Here is a 19,072-nt window from a genome sequence, read left to right as displayed (position 1 = left end):
CCTTTCAAATAAATAATAAGTAAACAATTAGAAGATCTGACCTGGTGTGTAGAGGCTGAATAGGTTTCTGGAGGTGTCTGGACTACAAAGTAGCTGATCGGACAGTGAACGCACCCTGCGCGACTCTGGATTGATGGTTCTCAATTTCATCCTCTGTCCCTTCATGGCTGTGCCGGGGAAAGAAATGAGATGTGGGTGAGAGAGGCCCGTGTTGTGGCACAGCGGGTTAATGATGCCAGCATCCTATATGAGTGCCCGTTAGAGTCCTGGCTGTTCCTCTTGCTGATCCAGCTCCTAATGGGCCTGGGAAAGCAGCAGAAGATGGTCCAAGTGCTTGGGTGCCTGCACCCACGTGGGAGACCTGAGTGGCATTCCAGACTCCTGGCTTCGGCCTGGCCCAGCCCTGGCCATTACAGCCATTTGGGGAGTGAACCAGCAGATGGAAGATCTTTCTCTCTCATCTCTCCATCTCTCAGTGTAACTCTGCCTTTCAAATACACAATCTGTTTTTTTAAAGAGAGAGATGTGGGTGACAGGATGCCTCGGGATAAAACCCGTAGAGAAAGCAAGAAGTAGAAGAAAGGCATGCTTGAATACTGGGCCCCAGCACTGCCTCGGGGGTAGAGGGAGCCCTGGCCATTCTCGGAGAGGTCAGTGCTACTGCACCTCTGCCTGGGCCCATCAGCAGGTGTGCTGGCAGCTGTGCCTCCTGGTGCCAGCCCACTTCCCTAGATTGTCCCAGAGGCCACAGGATCCTCTCTAAGCCACTCATACACTTTTTTTTTTTTTTTTTGACAGGCAGAGTGGACAGTGAGAGAGAGAGACAGAGAGAAAGGTCTTCCTTTGCCGTTGGTTCACCCTCCAATGGCCGCCGCGGCCGGCGCGCTGCGGCCGGCGCACCGCGCTGATCCGATGGCAGGAGCCAGGAGCCAGGTGCTTTTCCTGGTCTCCCATGGGGTGCAGGGCCCAAGCACCTGGGCCATCCTCCACTGCACTCCCTGGCCACAGCAGAGGGCTGGCCTGGAAGAGGGGCAACCGGGACAGAATCCGGCGCCCCGACCGGGACTAGAACCCGGTGTGCCGGCGCCGCTAGGCGGAGGATTAGCCTAGTGAGCCGCGGCGCCGGCCCCACTTTTTGTTTTTTTTTTAAGATTTATTTATTTTACTTGAAAGTCACAGTTACACACAGAGAGAAGGAGAGGCAGAGAGAGAGAGAGAAAGAGGTCTTCCTTCTATTGGTTCACTCCCCAATTGGCTGCAACAGCCGGAGCTGTGCTGATCCGAAGCCAAAAGCCAGGAGCCAGGAGCTTCTTCCAGGTCTCCTATGCAGGTGCAGGGGCCCAAGGACTTAGGCCATCTTCTACTGCTTTCCCAAGCCACAGCAGAGAGCTGGATCGGAAATGGAGCAGCCGGGTCTCGAACCAGCGCCCATATGGGATGCTGGCACTGCAGGTGGTGGCTTTACCCACTATGCCAGCCCGTCACATACTTTCATAAAAAAATTATGTATGTGTTTGGTGGGGAGGAGGGAGGTAGGGAGAGAGAAAGAGAGAGAGAGGGAGAGGCAGAGAGAGGGAGAGAGAGGGAGATCTTCCATCTGCTGGTTCACTCTCCAGATGGTTGCAATGGCCAGGCCTGGGATAGATGGAAGACAGGAGCCAGGAGCTTCTTCTGGGTCTCCCATGTGTGTGCTTGGGCCACCTTCATTTCCTTTCCCAGGCCATTAGCAGGGAGCTGGATGGGAAGTGGAGGAGCCGGGACAGGAACTGGCACCCATAAGGGCTGCTGGCCGCTCGGGCAGTGGCTTTACCTGCTACGCCACAGCACCCGTCCCCAGCACTTTGATTTTAAATGCTTGTGTGTGTCCAATCCAAATGAACTCAGGGTGTTTCTGGTCATGCTTTCAGCAGCTTCAAGGGGACGCTGGAGGCCGTGTGGAAATCCCGGTCCAGAGAAGCACCTGCGGGCCCAGGTGGCTTGTCTGGGAGACCCCTGCTGAGAAACAAGTCCCATGCTGGCTGGAGGGTGGAGGAAGGGGAGACTTGAGAAACTGTAGTGCTGGGGGAAATATCTAGACCAGCGCTGGCCTGGGGGCAGGAGTCCTGGGCCCTGCCGTAATGGATCTATGACTTTGCGCCAGGCCCTTGGCCTTGAGAAAGGGGTTGGACTGCATCACCTTCCTCTCCGTTCCTTCCAGCTCTGTTACCCACGAGTTCTGGGCCCACTGCCCAAAGCACTGGGGGAGACATGGGCCGGAGTCCCCTCTGCGGGGTTTGGGCTGGGGCTCCTCAGAGAGCAAGGAGAATGGGTTGGGGCCAGCGCTTGTCATGGAGCCCAGGGTGCCACAGAGGGTAAGTGGTGTCATGTGCTCTGAGTACCCGTCGCTCCCCCGGGGGCCACCGTGGGACAGCCCCTGGCAGCACAGAGCGGTGGGTATCTCTGCAGAAAGGGCTCTCAGTGGGTGGGGCTCTTTGGAAAGAGGAACTTTGTGATTTGAAATGAACCAGAAAAGCCCTGAGTGTGTGGGGACCAAGGGGGAGGTGGCCGGGAGGTGGGGGGTGGGGCATAAAGAAGGAGTGATAGAAAAGGGGAGGGGGGAGAGGGGAGAGAGGAGAGAGAGTTCTCACCTCCATTGCTTGCTTGGTAACTGTTGTGTTGCTGGGTGCAGGCTTCGCCCGTGGAACAGATGCTGAGCCCGAGGGCCGGTAGGTCCCTTCCCTCCCTGTACGAAAACCTTCAGGGAACCAGAGTGAATTGCACTCCCTCATTGTCTTATCCACTTCCAGCCTCAGCTGAAAACAAGGAGCCCCTCGGCTCCTACCCTCCTGCTGTGGGGTTGAAGCCAGGTGTTTTGGTTTCCTCCGTGTAGCCCAGAACCTGGGTCAAGGGAGGAGCAGTCGGTGACACTTTGGGGCCCAGAGCTCCGGCCCCTGGACTGTCTGTGCACCTTCTTGCACCACACAGCACAAGAGGGACTCCCCTGGGAAATAAACTCTTTGTCCAGCCTCGGCAGGACAGGATTGAGGCTTCCTCCAGCCCCCTCCCGTTACCCCGAGGGCTGGGGAACACCCTGGAGGCCTGCAAGCAGGCCCACCGCCCCAGGAGGATGGCAGCAGCCCCGTGCAGGGCTCAGGCACATGGGTGGAGGGCGAGGGCCTTCACTGGTCTGCCTTAGCCACTGCAGGGGTCTTTGGGTTGTTCACAAGTCGTTGGCCCTGGGACGGCTCGGAAAGTTGCTGAAAGATCTTGCTCAACTCTGTCTTCCCAGCGCTTAGCACCGCGCCATCTCTAGCAGGTGCTCACCGAGGGCTTGTTGATCCAATCCAAACGAGCAAGTCGGTGATGCTCAAATGGACCTCCTGTTGTATTCCTAGACACACGTGCCCACCTCGCCCTCACTGTAAACTCTTGTTCACCAGAGCTGCTTTTTGTAAAAAAATTATTTATTTGAAAGGCAGAGTGATACACACACACACACACACACACAGATATATATCTTCCATCTCCTGGCTTACGCCCCAGAGGGTCACAACAGCCAAGCCTGGGCCAGGCTGAAGCCAAGAGCCAGGAACTCCATGTGGATCTCCCAAGCACTCGGCCAGCTTCTGCTGCCTTCCGGGTCATCAGCAGGAAGTTGCATTGGAAGCAAAGCACTGGAGCAGCCGGGACGCGAACCGGCACTGCCCCGAATGGGATCCTAGCGGCACATCACGGTTCCTTTTGGAGTGGGGCCCCTGCAGCTGGGGATTAGCTCTTTCCTCTCAGTGGGATCCACACCTACCGGGCACTTCTGTGCACTCTCGGGAGAAGGAAACAGACTTGAGATTAGGTAGACTCCTGCTTTTAGAAATAGGCAGTTTAAGGCCAAGTGCAGGACAAGGCTCCGGGAGCCATGATGGCGTGTTAGGCGGGAAAATGTCCTGCGGGAGTTCAGTAGGTCGGGGCCCACTGCAGGCTGGGAGGAGGGAGTTGTTCAGGACAAGGGGGAGGCCTGATGCCTCCAGGAGGGGCTGAGACCGAGTCAGGAGCAGAGGGCCAGGGGGTCCCAGGCAAGGAGCTGTGAGTCCCCCCTCCTCTTCACTCTGAAATCAGAACTCAGTAGCACTGTGCTTCCGGAACACGCTAGGGTGAGTGGCTTAGGCCCTGTTGTTTGTGGCCTGGATGAACAGGGAAACCCAGAGGGAAAGGTGGGCACAGCAGGGAGCCCTGGGTATTCAGCAGCTCGTGAACTCCAGGAGGGCAAGGGCTTGGGTCCATGAACTTCACCGCCAGCCGCTGGCTCACGGGGGAGCTCAGAACCTGCTTACCCAAGGGGGCGTGTGAGGCACACTCAGCAGGCCCCATTCCTTGTGCCACGAGCGGGAACAGGGCACGGTGGGTTACAATCCAGGAGGAAGAAGGGGCCCCGGGGAGTCTGAGGAGAGGGCACAGGGGCAGCGCGGGTCCCTGGTTGCAGGCAGGGGCTGGGTTAATCAGACATAAACTCAAGTGGTAATGGCCCCGTTAATTGAGCGGTAATGATCCTTGGTATTTTTTATCTTCAAAGTCAAGAGCAAACTGTAATTAATACTCCCGCCACCCGAGGGCAGGGTATGGGGGGGAAGGGAGGGTGGAGTGGAGAATCTTGAGCTATGCCACTCAGTAGGGGAAACTGAGGCAGTGGCTGAGTGACAGTCCATTAGAGTCCAGCAGACCTGGAATCTTCTTCTTTTTTTTAAAAAAAAAAAAGATTTATTTTATTTATTTGAAAGGCAGAGTTAAGGAGAGAGTGAGGAGAGATAGAGATCTTTTTAACTGCCAGTTCACTTCCTAAATGGCCGCAACAGCCAGGGCTGGGCCAGGCTGAAGCCAGGAGCCAAGAACTTCATCTGGGTCTCCCACGGGAGTGCAGGGGCCCAAGCACTTGGACCCTCCTCCGCTGCTTGCCCAGGCCCATTAGCAGGGAGCTGGATTGGAAGAGGGGCAGCCGGGACTCCATCTGGCTTCCAAATGGGATGCTGGCACTGCAGACGGTGGCTTAACCCGTTATGCCACAGTGCTGGCCTGGAATCTTCGCAAACACAGCACTCCAGGGCGTGGCCTCTCCGAAGCCCAGGAGCCAAGGTCATGAATTGGGGGTGGGGGGCGCTGGGAGAGTTGGGTCAGCGGGTGTCTTGGCCACAGGGGAGCTGGGCTTCCCCGGGTCTGGGGGGGGGGTCGACCTCACAGTGCACCCCTGGCTGCAGGGCTGGCGGGGCGCAGGGAGTGCTGCGCGCCCGCCCGGCGGAGGCCGGCTCCACGCACACTCAGCCACTCAGCGTGACTCACCGGCGGCTCCGAAATGCCTCCTGGTTTCCTCCTCACAGTCTGGCTGCCCCGAGCCCCGAGGGAGTTTTTCATTAGGATGATTATCCCGCAGTCATTAAAAGCCAGTAAATAGCAGCCAGGGACCAGGCAGGCCACGCAGCCGCCTCTGAACTGCAGTAGGGGTCACAGGCCCCTCCTCGGGGCCATGGGTTACAGCCCCGGGGGGGCTGCCGGTGCCAAGGGGCCAAGCTCTCTACGATGGGGACCTCGGAGAGGGCAGGGCAGGCGCTGGGTCTTGGCAGAGTTAATTAACCCCCACGGGGCAGCCACGGGCACCCAGCAAAGCCTTCCCGCCCACGGCTGATGCCCCCTCGCAGGTGACCCCGGAACACCTCTCCCCAGTGTGAGCCTTTGGCCAGAGCCTGCCTCCCGCCAGCCTCCAAAAAGGGCGGGGATCGAGGCCACCCTGCATCCCTCCCCTGGGTCTGGCACGTGGCAGGCAGGCCTCCCCTCCGCTCCGGGCTCTTTCCCAATATTTGATGATTATTGGTTGGGCGTCTCCTGCGTTGACTGACACAGGGGCTATGTGGTGTGGACGCTTGCACTCTGGGCGTGCTAGGTGCCGATGCTGCACGCATAGGCGCACAGGAGGTGGGGCGAGGCGTGGGATGGGGCAGGGGTGCGGAGATCCCGTCTGCCCTAGAAATTCTCGGCCAGCCCCTGCCTTTCAGAGCTATAGCGCGGGCACCGCCGAGGTGGTCTCGTGCGGAAGCGGGACACGTGGGCCTGTGCTTCAGTCCAGCCTGGCTGAATTCTCTGTCCTTTGAAGCAGTCGGTGTACGGGGACCCTTGCGGAAAACCAAAGTGCGCCAGGGTCTGCCAGGCAAAGTGTGGCCTCTGATGGGGCTGTCACCTGCCCCTCAGCCCCTCTTCTCCCTGTCTGCTTTCCCGCCCTGCCACCAGGTGGCCGGAGGTGAAATTCTGGCGGTGCCAGCCTGAGGTCAGGGTTTTCAGAGGCCGCCTGGCTGCGGTAGGCGGTGGCCCGGGGTGGGCAGCGGGACGATGGCGGCTGTGGGCACCCCAGCCCCGCATCTCAGAGCCGCAGCCCCTCTCTCGGGCCAGCGAGAACACTTCTTCTAGACCCCAAATGAAAGAAAAAGTCGCCGCAGTGGAAACTCGAGCTAGCCTCCCCTCTCTCGCCCCACTTCCCTCCGCGGTCACACTTCCGGAGGCCACCACAGGGTATTTTGGGCTCACAAACAAAGCGTCAGATCTATTTGAGCAACTTTTTGTTCCATGGAGTAGGAGCCCAGGGGCCTGTGGCTGCCTGGGCTCGGCCACTTCCCCAGGGAACGGATGGGTTTCCCCGCTCTGCCAAGAGGTCCGATTTAGCAGCTCAGACCGGCCGCTTTTAGCTTTTCCTTTCTCTGGCTGGCAGTGGGCCCAGCGGGCGGCCAAGGGGCCAGAGGTAGGGCCACTGGGAGGATGGGCATGTGTCTGGGTGCCTTCCTCGTGGGCCTCGGGGGAAAGCTGGCTCCCTTCTCCTGCCGGAACCTCCTCCTCTTCACCTCTGCCTGTCTTCCCTCCCCCTGAAACTCCCCTAAAACCACACACAAGCAGCCTCCTCTGCTGCCACCCCAACTCCTCGTGCAGCGCCTGGAGACTACAGAGTGAGAATGGAGGCTAGGCCACATCTGGTCCCAGTGCGGGCGTGTGTCTCCCCGTGTCGGTGGCGTGCGGTATGGGGCTGGCGTGTGCATGCTGCCGCCATGGTCTCTCGTTTGCAGGGGTTGCACAGTGCGTGCCGACACAGCTTGCATGGATGTCTAGAAGGAACTTGGCAGAGTTGACACCCCGGCGTGTCTAGCGGGTGCGTACACCATGTGATTTTGCGTGGGCTGCTGTATTTACAGTGTGTGTGTGCGTGTGCACACAGGAAGGTTGCATACAACAGAGGCACGTGGGAATGGGTGCGTGCATTGTTTGCCGAGGCCTGGCTCTTGGGGAGCGGGGAAGGAGGACAGGTGAGGTCAGGGTGGGAGTGACGGTGTCCGTGCGGACAGATGCTGGACCGTAGCGTGCCAGCGGGAGCACCCATGTATCTGGCCTTTCTCCCCAAGCCCCTCCCCCCCCGGGGCAGCCACACCCCCTCCCAGCCTGGAATGCCCTCCCCACTGGCCTGTTAGCCTGGCCGCTCCCGTGGGCCGCTCAGCCTCGCGACTCCTGACTCCTGCCTGGGTCTGAATGGGGATGTGTGCGTCCCGCTGTGTCTGGATGTGGTTGTGGCTCCGAGGGGGATGGTGACGGTGGTAGGCGGAGGGCGTTGGGTTCCTGGGATGCCTGGGCCCTAAAGGAGGTGCACTTGTCCTGTTTGTTGCCGCTGTCGCGAGACTGCAAGTGCAAGTCCCACCTCCCGGCCTTTCTCGCTGCTCCTGCCTCTCTGGCAGGGTCAGCCTCTTTCCCTTTGGCTTTCTAGCCCCTGCCCGGCTGACTTTCGCCAAGCTCTGGCCCACGAGGAGCAGAGTGGGTGCCGGGTGTCCCGGGTGTCCCGCCCACTCCATCCCCCGGGGGTGCTGAGGGTCCCTGCGTGGGTTTCTGCTGGTTGGGGTCTAGGGAGCGTGAACTGGCAGCGGCTCCTGAGAAACCCCAGTCTTCAGCTCCCCACCTTGTAAGTTCCTCTGTAATGCGGATCAACCCCCAATCCCGCCCCGCCCCGCCCCACCCAGGGGTGTTCTGGCTCCTGCAGCCAAACCCGCGCAGCTCTTCAGCATTCTTTTTTTTTTTTTTTTTTTTTTTTTTTTTTTTTTTTTGACAGGAAGAGTTAGACAGTGAGAGAGAGAGACAGAGAGAAAGGTCTTCTTTCCGTTGGTTCACTCCCCAAATGGCCGCTGTGGCCGGCGCACCGCGCTGATCCAAAGCCAGGAGCCAGGTGCTTCTCCTGGTCTCCCATGCGGGTGCAGGGCCCAAGCACCTGGGCCATCCTCCACTGCACTCCCGGGAGCTGGCCTGGAAGAGGGGCAACCAGGACAGAATCCGGTGCCCCGACCAGGACTAGAACCCGGTGTGCCGGTGCCGCAGGCAGAGGATTAGCCTATTGAGCCGTTGCACCGGCCTCTTTTTAGCATTCTTGATTGGGACAGAGCTGGTTCTACCCAGTCCGGGTGGCTTCCACTCACTCACAGCCAGAGGGAGGGTGTCTTATTCAGGCAAGCTCCCCGACCCCGACAAAGCCATTCACCCAAGGAACACGCAGCTGGAGGGGGCCTCGGAGGACACCCATCCAAAACTAGCTTATAGATGAGAGGCCTGAGGCCCAGAGAGGGAGGCTCACTCATCCTGGCACACACAGCAGTGGGTGGCTGGGCTGGTCCTGCACCCACCTCTCAACTCCTGGTGGGCAGCACTCTCACCTGCATTGCTCTCCCCAACTCAGGCTCCGTCTCTTTCTACAGTAACACTTGGCTTTTTCCCTTTCAAATGTCCTCTCAGCGCCAGGCAGGACGACTTGGACCTGGTGCTCCAAGTTGGTGCTCAGAGAGGAGACAGCTGTGCCCCCTCCTGTTCCTCCTCTCCCAAGATCCACAGGGGCCCAGGCCTCAGAGCGGCTGGGGGCAGGGAGCCTTGTGAGTGAAGGGTCTTTGTCTCTACGGGGAAATGCTTGCTAGTTGCTAAGGAACGGGGTTGTCTTTTCTGATCCAAGCTTCCCCATGTTTTGCTTAGCTTGGGAGGGGTTTTCTGGGCTCGGGCTTGAGGCTCCCGTGGTGTTTGGTCCTTCCCCTGGGGCTGCTGAGGGTCTGATGGATCTCTTAGAAAGGAGTTTGAACCTGGAGAAAGGGTTCTTTACCACTACCCTAGCCCCCGTGGCTGTCTCCGGCTGGAGCTGGGAGAACAGGTGAGGTGGAGGCAGGGAGGGAGAGGAAAAACACACGTACCGAGCGGCCTGTCCCGCAGGCATTGTGTTGCTGCCTCTCCTGACATCGCGTTGAACCATCGCAACAAATCTTGGAAGGAAGGCACTGGTTCCCGCTTTTTCCCATTGTATTGTTTGTTTTCAATGAAACACAAGTCCAGAACATTTACGTAAGTTGCTCCAAGTCCTAGGGCTATCAGATGACAGCAATTGTGTTTGAATTTATATCTGCTAGGTAGGAAAATCTGTGTTTTCAAAACTACACCCCCAATGCATAGATGAGGCTTCCTTTTTATCCTGGGCTACTCAGCTGACCCTTCATCATGATCAGCACCATCGTCATCCCCACCATCAGCATCATCACCATCATCACCCTCACTATCACCATAACCATCACCAACACCAGCATCATTATCAAATCCACCACCACCACCACCACCATCCTGACCACTACTGTCACCACCACCACCACCACTATTGTCACCACCATCACCACCACTACCACCACCACTATCCCGATCACTATCATCACTACCACCATCACCATCACCACAATCACCACCACCATGCTCACTACTGTCATCACCATCACCACCACTATCTTGACCACTATTGTCATCACCACCACCACCACTATCCTGACCACTGCTGTCACCACCACCACCACCATCACCCCATCACCACCATTACCACCACTATCCTGACCACTACTGTCACCACCACACCACCACCACAATCACCACCACCATGCTCACTACTGTCGTCACCATCACCACCACTATCTTGACCACTATTGTTGTCACCACCACCATCACCACCACCACCACCACCTCTATCCTGATCACTATTGTCACTACCACCATCACCATTACCACCATCACCACCATGCTCACTACTGTCATCACCATCACCACCACCACCACCACTATCCTGACCACTATTGTCATTACCACCATCACCACCATCATCACTACTATCGTTACCATCACCACCACCATCACCACCACCATCACCATCGCCACCACCACCATCACCACTATCCTCACTACTGTCATCACCATCACCACCACCACCACTACCATCACCACCATCCTCACTATTATCGTCCCCATCACCACCACCACCACCATCACCACCACCACCATCACCACTATCCTCACTACTATCATCCCCATCACCACCACCACTATCACCACCACCATCACCACCACCATCACCACCACCATCACTACCACTACCACCACCACCACCACCACCACCATCCTCACTACTATCATCCCCATCACCACCACCAGTATCACCAACATCACCACCACCAGCACCACCACCATCGCCACCACCACCAACACCACTATCCTCACTACTGTCATCACCATCAACACCACCACCACCACCACCACCATCCTCACTACTATCATCCCCATCACCACCACCACTATCACCACCACCACCACCACCACCATCATTACCACCACCACCATCACCACTATCCTCACTACTATCATCACCATCACCACCACCATCACCATCACCATCACCACCACCATCACTACCACCACCACCACCACCACCATCATCATCCACACTGAGTCTTCCTAAGTAACTTTCCCTCCCTTTCCACCTCTCTTCCTTACCTAAGAGCAGTTATCATACAGGTGTGGAGGGGTGGGGGAGGGGTGCCTCCATGGATCCCAGGATGGGAAACAGATGAGGCTGTGGCGCTGGGCTGGGCCAGGCTATTGACTTCGGTCTCTAGGAACCCTTGGCCCTTCCCACAAATCCCATTCAGTTTGGGATGGCTAGCGCCTTCAGTTCTTCTGAACTTCCAGCTTTCCCTCTGACCCATCCCAGCTGCTGGCTGCATAAACGAGCTGGCCTTTATTTCCTATAGCCTGCTGGCCTCTAACCACTGTTTGTGAGAAGGCTCGTGCTAACACCAGATTCCACCACTGCTCATTATGGCGCTGGGAGCAGGTTCAGTAGGGAATCTGACCTCACCCAGGCAGCAAGAACACACGGTCTGCGTTGTCAGGTTATTGTGACAATCGGAGGAGAGACAGGCCGGAAGGCCTCCGGGGACGCTGTGAAGCCAGTGGGGTTGTGTTCAATGAGATACAACGCGCTACGTGTGTGGCACAGTGCCTGGTACACAGACAGAGCTCCATACACGGTATATGGGAATGGTGATGAGAGAATAATCGCGTCAGACCTCAAGTATTTTTCTTGGCTACTCCGTTAGCAATCTCAAAGCAATTTTTTTTTTATCTTGTTTCCTCCTGCAGGAGGGAGTGAGAAGCAAAGAGGTGAGAGGCCCAGCAGGCTGTATCGAGGGTGGGTTCCCCCAAGGTCCCACGAGATGTTTCCCCTGTCTGCCACCGTGACCACCACTGTGGCTTCCAGGGGCCTCCTGCCTGGGCCAGCTTTGTTCTTTTCCCACATTTTGGGGCCAGGAGGGGATGTGTGTGTGTGTGTGTGCGCGCGCGTAGTGGGTGGTTTCTCTGGCCATTGTGGACTCAAAGCATCCAAAGCTCAAAAAGACACGGGTGAAAGAAAGGCGGGCAGGGGGAGGTGGCGGCGGGGCGGGGGGAGCAAGCCAGCCGATAATTTCCTCGAAGGATAAACATCCGATTTTTTTTCCTCACCCAAAATAAACATGCTGGCCACAAAGAATTAAAAGCAGAAGGGGGGGGATGTGTCTCCGCTTGGGGCGGCTCTAGGAAGCTGACCTTCTGTTTATCCTGGCCTGGGCCCCGACCGGAGCTGCCAATTACACTGCAGATCTGGTGGTGCAGGAGCTGGGGGAGAGGTCCCCTCGGAGGCTCTGTCCACCACACCGCAATCGGACTTTTGCCTCTTGTTAGAGCTCCGTGGGGCAGCCTGCCTGGTAGGGCAGGAGGGAGTGTGTGCGTGCGTGTGTGGGGGAGGGGGGTTCAGTAGCTCCCACTTTCTGGGTTTCCTTTTGTCCTGAGTGGCACCAAATGCCTTTCTTTATTTCCTTCTTTTTTTTTTAAGATTGATTTATTTATATGAAAGGTAGAGTTAGAGAGAGGCAGAGGCAGACGCAGAGAGAGATAGAGGTCTTCCATCTGCTGGTTCACTCTACAAATGACTGTAACAGTCAGAGCTGCGCTGATCTGAAGCCAGGAGCCAGGAGCTTCTTCCAGGTCTCCCATGTGCGTGCAGGGGCCCAAGCACTTGGCTCATCCTCCACTGCTTTCCCAGGCCATAGCAGAGAGCATCAGTCCCTATTTCCTTCTTTTAAAGGAAGATTTACTGGGGTCAGCGCTGTGGCATAGTGGTAAAGCTGCCGTCTGCAGTGCCAGCATCCCATATGGGCGCCGGTTCAAGTCCTGGCTGCTCTACTTCCAATCCGGCTCTCTGCTATGGCCTGGGAAAGCAGTGGAAGATGGCCCAGATGCTTGGGCCCCTGCACCCACATGGGAGACCTGGAAGAAGCTCCTGGCTCTGGATCGGTGCAGCTCTGGCCATTGTGGCCATCTGGGGAGTGAACCAGTGGATGGAAGACCTCCCTCTCTCCCTTTCTCCCTCTCTCCCTCTCTCTCTCTCCCTCTCTCCCTCTCTCCCTCTCTCCCTCTCTCTGTTTCTGCCTCTCTGTAACTCTGCCTTTACAATAAGTAAATAAATCTTTTAAAAAAGACTTACTTATTTGAAAAGCAGAGTGGCAGAGAGAGACAGACAGAGAGAGAGAGAGAGACAGAGAGAGAGAGAGAGAATATCTTCCATTCCCTGGTGCATACCCCAAATGCTGGGGCTGGCCCTGGATGAAGCCAGGAGCCCAGAACTCCATCTGGGTCTCCAAACGGGTGGCAGATGCCCAAGCACTTTGGCCTTGATCCACTGCCTTCCCAAGTGCATTAGCGGGAAGCTGCATTGGAAGCTGAGCAGCTGGGCTTTCAACTTGGCTCCGAGATGGGATGCAGGCGGCATCTTAACTCGCTACGTGACAATGCTGGCCCCCAGATGCCTTTCCAGGACCCAAACATTTGGTGCCGATCATCTGGACACCCAAACCTATCAATGGGAGGGTGTTGGTGGGAGCGGGGCTGGGGATGGGGTATCATCCGATTCCCTGGCTATTCACAAATTCTGTCTCCCGTGCCCATTGCATTCTTTCCATCCCCACCACCAAAACTGTTGGAGTGGTTACAAGTCGCTCAGCTGGGCTGGAAGGCTGGCTAGGGCCCCTCTGTCTTCAGCACGTATGGGGCCTGCCCCTAAGAAGGCTATAACCCGGGTCCTGCCGAAGCCTGCTGCTTTCATCCGGGCATCTCAAAGCACCTTGCGTGTGAGTCCCCCAGGTGGCCGCGTCCTAGCCGAGGAGGGGGTGTTGGAGGGAAATTGCGCTGAAGGGGCTGAGTGGAAGCGGGCTCTGAGGACTGGCGTGGGGGGTGGGCTTTGAGAGTGAGACGGGAGGAGCGGCCTCTCCAGGGGTCCTTGGGGGAAAAGCGGGGGCCTCCAGAGGGCGCAGGGGGAAGCGGGGTGCCACAGAGCCCGCAGAGCCCTCCCCTGCAGACCCACACCTGCCCCTCCCGCTGGCTCGACGCTCGGTGATTTCCCGGCGCTCGGTGGACGTGGCTCCGAGGGCTGGCGTGGTCTGGCCTCTTCCTCCTCGCCCAGCTTATTTCATCTTAGCCGCATTCCCGGCCTTTCACTTCCTGGGGGAAGGCCGTGCATGCTGGAGCCAGGCACAGCGGCTCCTGTGTGTGTGTGTGTGTGTGTGTGTGTGAGCGTGTACATGTGTGGGCATGTGTATGTGTATATGTGTGGGTATGTGAGTATGTGTTTATGTGTATGTGTGCATGTGTATATTTGTGTGAATGTGTGTATATGTGTGGGTATGTGAGTATGTGTATGTGTGCATGTGTATATGTGTGTGAATGTGTGTGTATGTGAGTATGTGTATATGTGTGTATGTATGTGTATATATGTGTGTGAATGTGTGTTGTGTGCGTGTATGTGTGTATGAGTGTGCATGTGTATGTGTATGTGCATGTATATGTGTATATGTGTGTATGAATGTGTGTATATGCGTATATGCATGTGTATATATGTACATGCATGTATGTGTGTATGGTTGTGTGCGTGTGTATGTATGTGTATATATCTGTGTGTGTACATGTGTGTATGGGTGTATGCATGTATGTGTACATCAATGCGTGTATGTATGTGTGGGTGGGTGTATGCGTGTGTATGTGTGTGCACGTGAATGTGTGTATATGTGTGAATGTGTGTATATGTGTGTGTATGTGTGTATGTGAATGTGTATATATGTATATGTGTATGTGCATATATGTGCATATGTGAATGTGTGTATATGTGCATATGGTGTGTATGTGAATGTGTGTATATGTGTGTGAATATGTGTATATGTGTGAATATGTGTATAAATATGTGTGTATGTGTATATGTGTGTATGTATATGTGTGTATGTATGTATGTGAATGTATGTATATGTGTATGTATGTATATGTGTGTATGTATGTATGTGCATGTGTGTATATGTGTGTATGTGAATGTGTATGTATGTGTATGTGTGTATATGTGAATGTGTGTATATGTGTGTATGTGAATGTGTGTATATGTGAATGTATGTATGTATGTATGTATGTGAATGTGTTTTTAGGTGTATGTGTATGTGTGTATGTGTATATATGTGAATGTGTGTATGTGTGTATGTGTGAATGTTTATGTGTGTATGTGAACGTGTGTATATGTGTATATGTGTGTGTACGTGTGTATGTATGTGTGTGTATGTGTGTATGTATGTGTGTGTATGTGTGTATGTGAATGTGTGTGTATGTGTGTATATGCATGTGAATGTGTGTACATGTGTATGTGTGTATATGTGAATGTGTGTATGTGTGTATATGTGAATGTGTGTATGTGTGTATGTGTGAATGTTTATGTGTGTATGTGAACGTGTGTATATGTGTATATGTGTGTGTACGTGTGTATGTATGTGTGTGTATGTGTGTATGTGAATGTGTGTGTATGTGTGTATATGTATGTGGATGTGTGTACATGTGTATGTGTGTATATGTGAATGTGTGTGTATGTGTGTATGTGAATGTGTGTGTATGTGTGTATATGTATGTGAATGTGTGTATATGTATATGTAGGTATATGTATGTGTATGTATGTGTGTACACGGGGCATCCGGCATGCACTCTGCTCCTGTTACTACTCCTACTATTACCCGTCGCCATCCCCCCCTTTCCAGCCCTGAGGTCCCGAGGCCTTCTCTGAGCCTCAATGTTTCCCTTCATCCGTCCACCCATCGTACCCCCAGACCCAGCCGGGGCCAGGCACGGAGCCGGTGCCAGTGGTCACAAATGGTGTCGAAGGTGGAAGCTGGGGGCGGCCGTAGGATCAAGCAGCTGCCCCCTGGCCCAGCACCCCAGCCCAAGACGGACAGTGCCTGGCTGCAGCTCAGGCCCCGGAGCCCCACCTCCTGCTCCTCCGTGCCCCACCCCCAGCAAAATCCCCAACCCCGGTGCCGATCGGCTTCCTCTGGCTGGCTCTCTGAAAGAGGATGGGAAACAAGACACCAGGGCCTGGATGATTTTCGTTGTTTTTAATCAGGAGGAGAAGGGTTCCGTACCCAGAGGGGCTCCCACAGCCAGGCCGTAGGTGGTAGGCGTGGGCGGTGTGGACTCGCGGCTGTTAGGTGACCCCGGCGGTCTGGCAGGCAGGCAGGCAGGCAGTCCTCTCTAGTTGCGTCTGTCCTTGGCCTTGTCGCTGCCCGGAGCCTGGAACCTGGGCGAATCTTGGTAGTTCTGGGTCATGAACTGGGTGCTTGCTTCTGGTTCATTCAGGTGGTAACGGTTCAGGAAGATGTCCATTTTCCAAGAGGCTGGAAGGACAAACCGACAATGGGGAGGCGGGCGGGCAGTGAGAGGGAAGGCAGGGGCAGGGGGCCCCGGGAGGGTGGCCAGCTCTGGGGCAGTGGAGATGGCACCTGACAAGCTTGGCCACCGGGCCGAGGTGGGCAGTGTGTCTAGCTCCTGGATGCAGGGGCCCCGGGACGGGGCCCAGGCTGAGTCCAGGACCCCTTGGGTCTCCCTCCCCCAGTGGCCTGTATTTAGCACAGCTCTGCCACCCTGTTCTCATGACAAAGGAAGTGCCCAGACGGGTGGGCTCCTGTGCCCACGCCCTCCACGCGCCCCACGCTCCCTGACCCCATGACCGAGGCTCTGAGGATGCCCGCCCACCTGGCCACACCAGCTGCCCAGATGAGATCGGCCCAACGGTCTGTGCTATCCCCTCAACAAGACCCAGATCACCTCCTTCTCCTGGGACAGGTTCCTGGAGGCATGGGGGGAACACCCCTAGGAGTGGGGCCTGGAGAAGCCCACCCAGTACCCAGACTGGAAGGGGCCTCACTAGGGGAAAGACAACGGTTGCACAAAGGGACATGGTCTGGGCCAGGTGTGAGTAGGCTCTGTGAGTAGGCTGGGCAAGGAACACACAGCCCAGCCCTGGGGAGAGGCCCCCGGGGAAGGGGTGAGAGGCATATTCCCATGCTCTTGTTTCTCAAACCCTGGGCCTCAGGCACCCTGGGGCAGGAGGTTGCTAGGAAAAAGCGCAGGGAACCCAGTGGGGTCTGAATGCCAGAATGAACGGTGTGTCAGTGTGACTCTGCCCCATGCGTGGCGTGGAGCGTACCTACTTTTCTTAGGGGCGTGCAGAGTTTGGCTTCTGTCCTTTTGTTCTCTGGGTGCAGGGAGTGGCTGGGGAGGACCTTGCCCGGGGCCCAGCTGGGCAGGGGTCAGTAGGCTGTGGGCAGTGGAGACCCGTTGTGTCTGATGCCCACAGAGCAGGAGCCCGGAGGCTCCTGGGACTTGCACGCCACTCGCTCCCCGACCCGTGCTCCTCCCGTCAGCACCCATCACCCCTTTCACGACAGGGCAGAATGCCAGGTCGCTGATGCCTCCTCTCCACTTACCCTCCCCCTGGAGGGCTGCAGGCATTTCAAGGAGGGGACAGTTTTCCATCCCCAAACCAAAACGACAATAGCAACAAGGCAAGCGCTAAAAGTAATAGTAACAGCAGTGGCAATGACGCACCCACTTAGGGCTTCCTGTGTGTCAGGAGCTCTACACCAACGCCCTCACTCCGCGCTACCGGGAGAACCCTGTCACTCTCCAGGTCACGGCGGGGCTGATGGAGGCCCAGCACGGGGCACGGGGGTCAGGGAACTTCTTGGGGGGCGGGGGGGCGGTGATGGCCCCCTGGGGTTCCCTCGGATCCCACCCGACTTAGCGGCTGTGCACTGACTGCCAAGAGCCGGGGTCGCCTGAGGGTCCAATCAGAGGCCAGGGACCCCAGGGACCTGGCTGGCTGGGGTCTCACCCCTTGCCCGGGGTGGGGTAGCATGCTTGTGTGTGTGTGTGTGTGTGTGTGTTCGTGGGCGAGCTGGCGTGTGGCAGGCACGAGGGCACGGGGCCTTCCTCGCTGGGTGGGAAGGAGGGAATTGAAACCCACCACGAGATCAGGGCAGGCCGGCGGGGAGAAATCCCCTGCGCCTGACAGAGCCCAGCTCCCCTCTGCAGCACAGCAGGGAGGAACAGGAGCTGAGTGCCCCGGGGGCCGTGGGCTCCCTCCCAGACCTGCTGCCAAGGTCTCTGTGGTTCTCGGGCTCCTGAGACCCAGGGCTGCGGCTGCCAAGCCTTCCGCCTCCTCCCTGGCTTGGCTGCGACTCCTTACACTGCCCCCCTGCCCCTGCCCTGTCCCCTCTCCACCCCCACCCCCGGCCCCCGGACTGCTTCCTGCCACAGAGGCAAGAGGAACTGACCCTGAGCAAGTTCTAGAAGGAAGAGGGTGAGTCAGGCCCTCGGGGGTGTGTGGGGTGAGATGGGAGCTGTGGCTTCTGTGGTCACCGCAGGGAGGAAAGCCCCTTCCTGCATGGCACTGCTCTGGCCTGGACTGCAGGACACGCAGGAAGAGGGTGGTGTTGCCGCGTGTGCCCCCGGCCACCGCACTGCTTCCCTGGACCCACGCAGGCTGGGGCTGGGCAGGGCCCCAGCAGGAGGAGGAGGCTGGCTGAGCCCGTCTCCGACGCCGCCCAGTGGCTGGGCTGCTCAGAGCGGGGTGCTGGGATGGGCCGCTCCCCGCACAACCCTAAGGGGCGCTGTCCCCGTCCCGCGGAGCCAGGGGCAGCGGCAGTCGCCTCACTCCCGTTCAGGGCTCGGATGTTTGGGAATGGCCTTGACAGGGCCGCTCTCTGCTCCTAGCTTCCTGTCTGGAGGCTGAGGACAACTGGACAGGCCCCTCAGGCATGCAGGGCTCTGCAGGCCTCCCAGAGGTGACAAAGGGATGCTCCCTCCAGTCTAGTCCTGCCGACCCCCTCGCAGGGGCCTGGGGACTCGGTGGGGGGTGGCTGCTCTGCTAGAATACGCCTTGCTGGGGGAGTCGCAGACTCGGGGGGCGGGGGCCCTTTTAACCCCTCCTGGGCCTCTGTCAGGTCTGTGTGTTGTGGGGAGCCCAGGCCCTTGTCTGCTCTCACTCCTGCCCTCTGTGAGTTTCCAATACAATACAGTTGACAGTGTGCTAACAACCAGTGAGGCCTTGGAAGTGAGCCTTTGGCCAGCAGTGGGAACCTTGCTCTTTTTAAAGATTTATTTGAAAGGCAGAGTGACATCTATCTATCTATCTATTATCTATCTATCTATCTATCTATCTATCTATCTATCTATCTATCGCTTCCATCTGCTGGTTCACTTCCCGGATGGCCACAACAGCCAGGAGCCTGAAGCTCCATCTGGGTCTCCCATGTGGGTGGCAGGGGCCCAAGCACTTGGGTCATCTTCCACTGCCTTCCCGCTAGCAGGGAGCTGGCCTGGAAGTGGAACAGCC

The 19,072-nt window shown here is 57.0% G+C and overlaps 1 protein-coding gene across 6 annotated transcripts in view; it reads right to left on the bottom strand.

The window, feature by feature from the left end:
• Nucleotides 1-15,776: 15,776 nt before the first annotated feature.
• The window catches only part of PEBP4 (phosphatidylethanolamine binding protein 4), a 218,188-nt gene continuing 214,892 nt past the window's right edge, over nt 15,777-19,072 (bottom strand). For all 6 annotated transcript variants that reach the window (XM_051836751.3, XM_089302227.1, XM_051836752.3 and 3 more), the window contains one exon: nt 15,777-16,070. In XM_051836751.3, the coding sequence (XP_051692711.1) occupies nt 15,928-16,070 (143 nt within the window). In that variant the 3' untranslated portion in view covers nt 15,777-15,927. The remainder of the gene's footprint in view (nt 16,071-19,072) is intronic.

Source organism: Oryctolagus cuniculus, chromosome 8, assembly GCF_051225735.1.
Source record: "Oryctolagus cuniculus isolate XC-2025 breed Fujian yellow rabbit chromosome 8, ASM5122573v1, whole genome shotgun sequence".
NCBI lineage: Eukaryota > Metazoa > Chordata > Mammalia > Lagomorpha > Leporidae > Oryctolagus > Oryctolagus cuniculus.
The sequence above is the reverse complement of the archived record's forward strand: the minus strand, read 5'-3'. Positions and strand labels throughout refer to the sequence as shown.